Below are 8,729 nucleotides of genomic sequence, written 5' to 3'. Positions count from 1 at the left end.
ATTCTAGCCATTAGTTAACCTTGACGAAGTGTCAAGTTTCAGTTGCTTTTTTTTTCCTGAGAAAAGTCATTGATGTTTGGTTGAAATGTCTTCTGTGGCTGTACAAATAAAATAAGGCATTTAAAGAGATTGTTATTGTTTTCTTTTTGCTAACAGAGGCTTGTCCACAGTGTCCTTCGTACATCAAAACCTCTGATTTCTACAAATGGGTATGGCTAGAATGTCTTCAGTTCCCACTGTGGCTCTGGGTCTTGGGTGTCCTGAAGGCTAGTCAGCGTCCCATTACTGTAGCTTGAAAGTCAGTGATGTACAACAGCATATTGCACAATCCAATCTGTATGGCTCCAGAAAGGGTTAAGAAGGTACACTGGAGTCACCTATGGGTTCACTCCTTTCTTTTCTCTTTAAGTTGTAATGATTGTCTGGAAAATTAAATTAGCCAGACAAAGATGCAGACTTTTTGTTGATTAAATTACAAAGCAGTCCCCAGGTTGTAGAGGAGTCGCACATTAAAAACAACAAATCATCCAACCTTCTTCACTGTTGATCCTTAATTTGAAAGGCAGCATAGATTCCTAAGGCCGTAGCTTCCAGGACTCCTTCAGTGAAAAATCATTGCTACCTAACTATAAAAGGCTTAGCTCTTAAGAGAATATTGTGCTTTTTTTTTTTTCTTTTTCTATTTCACCTTTAAAATTCAGATGAAATCAACTTGATTTGCAGTGTGACACCAGAGATCAATTAGTTTTTTCCCTAGTCCACTTGATCATAGTCTCTGGTGACCGATACAGGAATATTAGTTTGGCATACAGGTCTTCTTCTAGTTCCAGTTCTCCAGTCTCTCGCACTAAGAAAATGTCAGTACACAACTTCAAGATTCGGTCTACATTGGGCAGCTCTTCAAACATGATGGAGTGAGAGATCCCACTGAAAAATTCACGGACAAACTTTCCTATCACCAGGACAACTGAGGCATATAGTCCCATGATGCTGGAAAGAAAGAAAGGAAAGAGTTCAAATCATGACTTGAAAAAGGTCAGCCAAGTGTGAGGAAGCTCATCTACACGGCTAAGTGTAGACTGTCAGCTGAGTGAACCATAATTTCTAATTAGGATCTTGTTTCTGTTGTGCTGCAAGATAAAGGATAATAAGGTCTCTTCAAATACCACAGAAATCTGGGAACATAAATAGCTGAGGCTGCTGACTTAAATGGTTTAACCCCAGTTACTGATGGTCTCATGTCTTGCCTGCTACAGCTTGAAGTCAGAATAGGAAATCTGGTAACTGTTGGCTGCTAAAGTCAAATTATCTGTCAGGTTTTGTGTATAATATTTTTTGTTATTAAAGTATGTGTAACTGTGACAGACTATATTTACTTGTCCTCCCCGATAATCCTGCTATGAGGAGTTCTCCAAAATCATGCCAGAAGGGCATTACCTGCTGGGAAGGCGCACTCTTCTGCCTTTCTCTGTCTGTGGAGATGTATTTCATAACTGTTTCACACCCAGAGTCCTGGCTACAAGATTGGTAAGGTCACTAAAGCTGGGCAGACCTTGGGCAGAACTTGACCTGTAGCTGAGCTAACATATTTTGCATGACTTTACTTCAACAAGAAATTGGTGCAAAGGGTGTTTCTGCCTTTTTTTCCCACTGTAGATCAGGTATCAAGAGTATCATTCCTTACAAATATGAAGCTTTCTATAGATAACATTAATAGACCCCTTTTCAAAATGTGATGTTCAAACACTACAACAACAAGAAAGAAATAAATAATCCCCCCCACCCAGAAAATAAGGTCACCTCTGTTTCTATCTATCTCATCTATATTATTTTAATTTTACGTAAATATTCCTTCTTACCCATAACCAGCCAAGAATCCAAGGCTTGGTGGACTGACTTTATCACTGAATATGAAGAGTTCAAGACTCTCTTCAGATGTTTTGTATCTTTTTCCAAGCTGATTCAAAACCCACCACTCACGAACTCCCTCATCAGACACATTTTTGACCAAGGAAACCGTAATGTTTTCCCATCTGCAGTCTATTGAAAAAAAGAAATGTTAATATATATACCAAAAATTACGAAAGTCAAAATGTTTTGAGTCAGATACTTCAAACATCTGCATGATAAAATGGCTAAGCAGTGTCGGAGGAAAGGTTCATTATAATTATTCTAAAATCCATTTTACATTATTCTTGTAAAAAAGTATAATATCTAGACTTCTATGGTTTTCCTTCTGCAATCTCATCCGAATGCCCATGAAATAAACAAAAAGTTTAGTATCACCTCCATTTTCTTATGGACAACTGTAAAATAATTTCAAAGAATGACTGGTAGTCAGCATGTCTGCACTTAAGGCGTAAAAAGACACGTTTAACTTGGAGGAACAGTGGTCAGGTTCTATATGTCAAAGTAAAACTGCTACCGTAAATCATTTATGTCTTGGCATAAAAGACGCTATTCTCTCATATCAAGAAAAGCACACACAGTATCCTATTATGCATACTTGTCCCGGGTTCAGCAGTAGCAGTCATTTTTCTCTTTCTTAGTAGCTGGTGCAGTGCTGTGGTTTTGACTTTCGGACTGGGAACAGCGCTGATAACACCGATGGTTTTAGTTGCTGCTCAGTAATGTTTACTCTGACCAAGGAGTTTCTGAGTCTCATGCTCTGCCAGGGAGGGGAAGCCGGGAGGAAGCAGAGACAGGACACCTGACCCAAACTAGCCAAAGAGGTATTTCATACCACAGCACGTCATGCCCACTATATGAACTGGGGGCAGTTACCCGGAAGGGTGAGATCACTGCTTGGGTCGGGCTGGGTATTGGTCGGCGGGTGGTGAGCGGTTGTGTTCTCTTCCCTTGTTATTTCCCTTATCATTATTGTTATTGTTGGTAGCAGAGTGGTTTGTGTTATACCTTAGTTACTGGACTGTTTTTATCTCAACCCGTGGGAGTTACATTCTTTCGATTCTCCTCCCCATCCCTCTGGGAGCGGGGGAGGAAGGGGGGGGCAGTGAGCGAGGGCTGCATGGCTGAGTTGCTGACTGGGCTTAAACCACGACAATACTGATCACACAGACAGGAGGTGAACTCTGGGGATTTCTGGGGAATGTACATTAGCATTGCATGCATTGAAGCCTTCTTGAGGAATCTCAAGTTAAGAGCTCTTTAGGACAGGACATGACCAGCGACAATGAAGCACTCTTATTGCTACTCACAGAGCTAGGTTCAGCCTCAAGAATTATTTTTCCTAATTAATTTAATCATGCTGACAGAACCTTGAACAGTAGTGTACTACACAGTAATGTACTACATAGTACTACTGCACCTGAGCACCAAATTTAACCTCTGTTGAGCAGTGTTCTTAGAGAAGGACTTGTTTCTACTCTTCCAAGCCAATGGGTTTTTCACATGCATGAAATCTGTAGTAGAACTCTGAAATGCAATGATTTATCTAAACTGGATTCTTTGTAGCCAATAAGGAAGTAATAGCTAACAAACAAACACAAAAATCATTTAGTGGCATTACTTAAGCTGAGGAGCTACATTTGCAGACATGAAGTAGTAATGACTGTGGTAAGGTAGCATGGAGATGCAGAGAAGTGAAACTTTTTATCGCTTACTCAGAAAACAAAAGAAAGCAGTTCCTGAAAGCAGACTTGAAGGAAAGGAGCTGCACTTCATCTATAAGACTTCTTACTGTTAACTACAATGCTAAAATACATCCAGATGCATTTTCTGCCTTATACTGTATTACCTCATCTCTCCCTATGCTTGCCGGCACCAAGTAGAAACTATTATGAGTGCATTTCAGACTGAGGTGCCCCATAACATCCCAGTGAATGTGCAAGTGCGAGTGCTGTGTTGTACTTCCTTCAACCATAGGCTGTTTTCTGTGGTCTGGACACATACCTGTCAATAGCTGCTTTATAGGTTTTGCCAGAGAATCACTAGGAGCCTTGATGTAGTATGGGTACACTGTCTCTAATGTTCTGGAAAAAATGAGAAAGCAAATATTTCATATTTTTATAACTCTAAAATAATTTAGAAATACCTAACAAACAGGGCTATACACAGTTCCCAGTAATTCTTGGCTTAAGCTATGATTTTATAGTGTTCAGATGTCACATCTGAAAGTTAGCTGGATTTATTAACGATGTTGTGTCAGTACTTCAGCAGGGAGCTCCATCCATAACGTCGCCATTCACAAGTCATGAATCCCACGCACCTGGGGCATGCATTTGCAAGGAATGTAGACTTTATATTTTGTTCCCTTTTTTGACAAAGCTGCTTTTATAGTCAGCTATATAAGCAGCACAAAGAAAGGCAACACATCACCAGTAGTAAACAAGCTAGAAAAATATGTAGGAAGAGAAATATGTGGTGAGAACAGTTATTACTTCAGAATTGCAAGATGTTTTGATAAAAACACCTGAATAGAGTGAGAATTTTTTGCCGGAATCTTCCAATGGGAAATATTTTCACTTTGTAGGAGGATTTCAAACTTAAAAAGAAAGATGTTTGTATAAGTTCTTCCACTGGACTAAAAATTAAGTCATATTAAGTGGGAATTAATTACCAGCATCCAGATAGAGACATTTCATTAAAAGCAGAGATACTGTCCTAACCTTTCCTGAAATGACTGAAAAATTCTAGGGAAGGGGAGCTTTCGGGGAAGTCTGGTGGCCATTTGCTAAATTGCATACACCAGGCTGGGGAAAACAGAGGTCATCAATTTAAAATCCCGCCTGATCACTCCAGCAGTTCCAAAGATAGGTAAGAGCTCTGCAGCCACTTTGAGATGGTGGCAGAAAGCTCCCTGCTGAAGGTGTCAAATGGCTACTAGCTGCCACAAGCTAGTCCTTTATAACAAAGTAAAAAAAGCTTAAATCAACAATATTATTGATCGGAACACAGGCAAGTGCAGGTATATCTGCTTGCCTCCTGCAAAGAGAATTATCAATTTATTACCTCTTCCCACAAAAAAGCAAAATCCAACCTCCTTGGCACTACATCACCTTAGGAAGTATTCCCATATCCTCACATAGCAGAAAAGTAAAAGCATGAAATATCTGTTTAAATGCAATGATCAGATGTGCAAGAGCAGTCTGTTTGGATGTACAAGTCTGTGTGGGTGCAGAAAAACAGCTGTGCACCAAAAAAGACAAATCTCACTTCCACCTACTAACAGATATGAACCTCTGAGGGTTTTCACTATCCCAGTTGGCCTCAGCATTAACTTTTCAACTCTCGTGGCCACAAATCAGATCAGGTAGCCTTGAGGGATGATGTTGCCTTAGCAGTATTTAGAGACTACTGCTGTAAAGTAATCCCCTGTGAGCAGGCGGAAGAGCCAGACTCCTTTCAAATCTGAAGGGAGGCACCACTGCTGTTAATGCTATAAGGCTACATCGATAGAATAATGTTTGATATTCATATGAAGAGCATACTCTTTCTGCCTTGCGAATTTCCATTACAGGAAAAGATCTGATGTCAGAAACGAGTGCAGATGTTACCCTTTGATCGCAGTGATTTAACACTTCCTTGCCAATATAATACTATTCAAGAATAACAATGAGAAATACAGTCTGGATGGTTATTTAGAACAAAAATATCATCAATAAAACATCCTCAGATCAAGCTGAACTAAAGTAACGCAAAGGAGAGTTTAGATGTGAATATACTATACTGAACTTGTGCTTATGCAATAAAGAAATGTAACTAATAGCTTCACCATGCTTGTTGGTGGTATTCCAATGTTCCTGGTCTTCTCAGCCTATATTTATCATAGGAAATAAGCTTTTACCTTTAATATTACTATTATGTGTCTTCAGTGTTGTTGGCCTCTGTGAACAAGGCTGCAAAGTTATTAGAGGGTAATAGATCGGCAGACAAATCAGATAGTTGCAGAAGCCTGACCTCCTTAGGAAATAAGGTTTAATAAGGGAAGGCTTGCATATGAATAGCCAAAGAAAATAACTTACACCTTTTCCAGTTGCTGTCCAGACATCATTGTAGCTATATCTCTTCTGGTGTTCTCTGGTAGGACAAAGGTAAGTTTATCTGATGCTATTTCAGCTTTGGCACCAAGGGTGAGATTTCTGTTGTAAGTAAAAGGGAAGACATATTGTTAACCTATAATGAGAACATAACCTAAACACTTGCTGGGTGAATGCTAGAGCTAGTAGTCCAGCTAGTCTAACAGTACTGATCCTGTCTATTCCAGTCTTTGCTAAAGCAAGCATCGTGCTATCTGTACCTGAGGTGGTGCGTCTTCCCACAGAGGCCACATAGCAGCCTCAAAGGTGTATTTTTCTAACTGAAAATGCTTTCTATGCTTTTGTTTGTATTACAGGAAAATGACGACAGATCAATAGAACTTTGTTCAATATGTCAGTCGAAACAGAATGGGAAAGGGAGCATGCGTGCTCTGATTTTAGGCAACAGGACTGTGTGTTACCACACATTCTTGCCAGAGTAGCTAAGGATGCTGCAGTAAGCTACAGCTTCCCACAACACCACCTCAGCCTTGTGCCATACCCTGCTGTTGGCATGCACCAGTTCGGTGAGGGATGAAGCTCTGGCTGCAGAGCCCTGGCAGATGATGTGTGAAGGTGCTGTGTGAGTGAGAAGAAAGGCTCATCTTAGAGCTGCTTGTTGTCTCCTGGCCTAGATGAAAGACAGAAGTTTCTCTTTATGGAGAAAAAGTGGAAGGTCACTGTGGTAAATCTTTACCACTTTCAGTCATTTATGGTCATAATATAATCCACAGGATATAATTTGAGGGTGAAAAAGGTCTCTTTCAACTGATGTATGAATGTTTGTAGTTATGCAAGCATATGGGCTAACTGAGTAGCAGTATTAAAAATTAATATAAGGTTCAGAAATGATGGAGTGATGTAATACACTAGCTAATACTGTGGGCTTCCAGGAAAATAAGGAGGGTCAAATAAAGTTGAATTAAAGGTCCAGATTCCTTAGAAGCCTATTTTTGACTGTGGAAAGACTGATCCAACATGTTCAGAGCTCCCACAGAGATTCAGCTGACCTGCTTTTTGTGCACAGATTTGCTGAGGATTGCTCTAACAATCCAGCATCTACTTCTAACAAAACAGGTAGATACTGTGGCTGCAAAGGTATTTCATTTCCATGGAGTGATGACTTAACTCCAGTTTAATCCAGGATCCCATCTGGCAGACACGAGCCAACAAACTACCTCGGTGACTGGGTCTCCTCTAGCCTGCATGCAACTATCTTATGTTCTAGGCTGTCTCTTTCAAAAACTTCATTGTAAAGTAATAGTTCTCCAAGGCCAAAGGAACCACAAGTAAACAGGCAAAGGTCTCAACAACACGGACCTGTGCCATTGTTATGCTATTTGCATATATGTGTTTTTTTAAAAAACAGTTTGTGTGAGTTCCAGACTCCCTTAGTAAGAGGACCAAGCACTTTTGTTTGTATTTCCTTACAGTTTTTCTGCCTTAACTAGGTCTAAGTATTCAGTTCCCATATATGCTAGCAAGGTTGCTGTTTGGGGCAGTTTATTTAACATCTTTATCTGAAACTGGCTAGAATATTCTTACTTTTCCTTCCCTCCCCTGAAGTCCCATTGAAAACCCCACCCTGCCTTTTTAAATAATGTACTTGGACGTGGCTTTGCTTCTCTTTTTATTGTTTGAGAACTGCAGGCAACAATTTTTTCCTGGGGAGCAAAGGTCACTTCTCTCTGTCTCTGTCCCTCCCACTTTCAGGTTTTTTTTGCTCTGCAGTACAACAGAATTTACTGAAAAACTAAGTAAAAAGTGCAGTGTGGAACTGTTCTTCTGAGCAAATGCTTGGCAAGTAATCTATCAACCTCATAACAGCCATGGTAATTACCTTTGAATGCTCCATGAAAGAACTACAGTGAACTCAGCTGAAAAATCCAGCAGTCCCTGTATCATTTTCTCTCTACTGGGAGGGCTGATGGTCCATAAAGAGTTTGAATTTCCCTCTAAATCTGCAAGAGTTATATCTTCTTTTCCATAGCCCTCTAGAAACTGCAAAGCAGCCTGTAGGTGCAGAAGAGGAAAAGAAAATTTAAGTGCGGTGATATTCAAAAGACACAGACCCACATCTCCCAGTCAGGCAGAATTGTAGCTGATTAACTGTAAATGCAGTGGTTTCCACTGATAATATTCCTCAGGTACCATCTGGGGCTTTAGATGGGAAGGGAATAAAAAAAAGTATAGCCAAGCTAAGAAGGTAAAATAAAAATGGCCCTGCTCTTTGAAGAACGATGGCCATGCAGTCCAAAGGGAGTCTGAAAGTTCATCACGTAACCTCTGTACAGTCTATCTAAACTTACGTTAAAATTCTACTGTCTTTTATTAAGCATCTTTCTGCATAGAAAGATAGCTGCAAATGATAAGGTGACTTGAAACTAGCAGCTTCAGAAGTGGATCAAGATTACACTATTGTTGCTATAATATGGGCTGTTTGCTAGGATCTCATATAAAAAAAATGTTAATTCTTGAATAGGTTAGAAGCAAGTACTTCTTTTAAAGTTGTATCTGACCAAATCCCAGTTACTTTATTAATGCAACAGCTTCTACTAATTACTAGTCCTTTTCCTGTAGAAACTTGTGATAACTTTGAGCATGTTGCACCATGAAATAGTGAGACTATGTTTAAATATTTATGTCTTGAGATTCTGATGTCAAAACTTTTCCATGTGATAGACAGTCTTT

At 39.7% G+C, this 8,729-nt stretch overlaps 1 protein-coding gene across 1 annotated transcript in view; it reads right to left on the bottom strand.

The window, feature by feature from the left end:
* Positions 1 to 509: 509 nt before the first annotated feature.
* Positions 510 to 8,729, bottom strand: part of PIEZO2 (piezo type mechanosensitive ion channel component 2) — a gene marked incomplete at its 5' end in the record, with an annotated part of 302,973 nt that continues 294,753 nt past the window's right edge. Inside the window, 5 exons of the mRNA XM_080609696.1 lie at positions 510 to 990; positions 1,860 to 2,040; positions 3,913 to 3,992; positions 5,985 to 6,101; positions 7,879 to 8,051. Coding sequence (XP_080465822.1) covers positions 738 to 990; positions 1,860 to 2,040; positions 3,913 to 3,992; positions 5,985 to 6,101; positions 7,879 to 8,051 — 804 coding nt within the window. The 3' untranslated portion in view covers positions 510 to 737. The remainder of the gene's footprint in view (positions 991 to 1,859; positions 2,041 to 3,912; positions 3,993 to 5,984; positions 6,102 to 7,878; positions 8,052 to 8,729) is intronic.

The sequence above is a fragment of the Psittacula echo genome (genome assembly GCF_963264785.1).
Source record: "Psittacula echo genome assembly, chromosome: 2".
In the NCBI taxonomy this organism is placed as follows: domain Eukaryota; kingdom Metazoa; phylum Chordata; class Aves; order Psittaciformes; family Psittacidae; genus Psittacula; species Psittacula echo.
The sequence above is the reverse complement of the archived record's forward strand: the minus strand, read 5'-3'. Positions and strand labels throughout refer to the sequence as shown.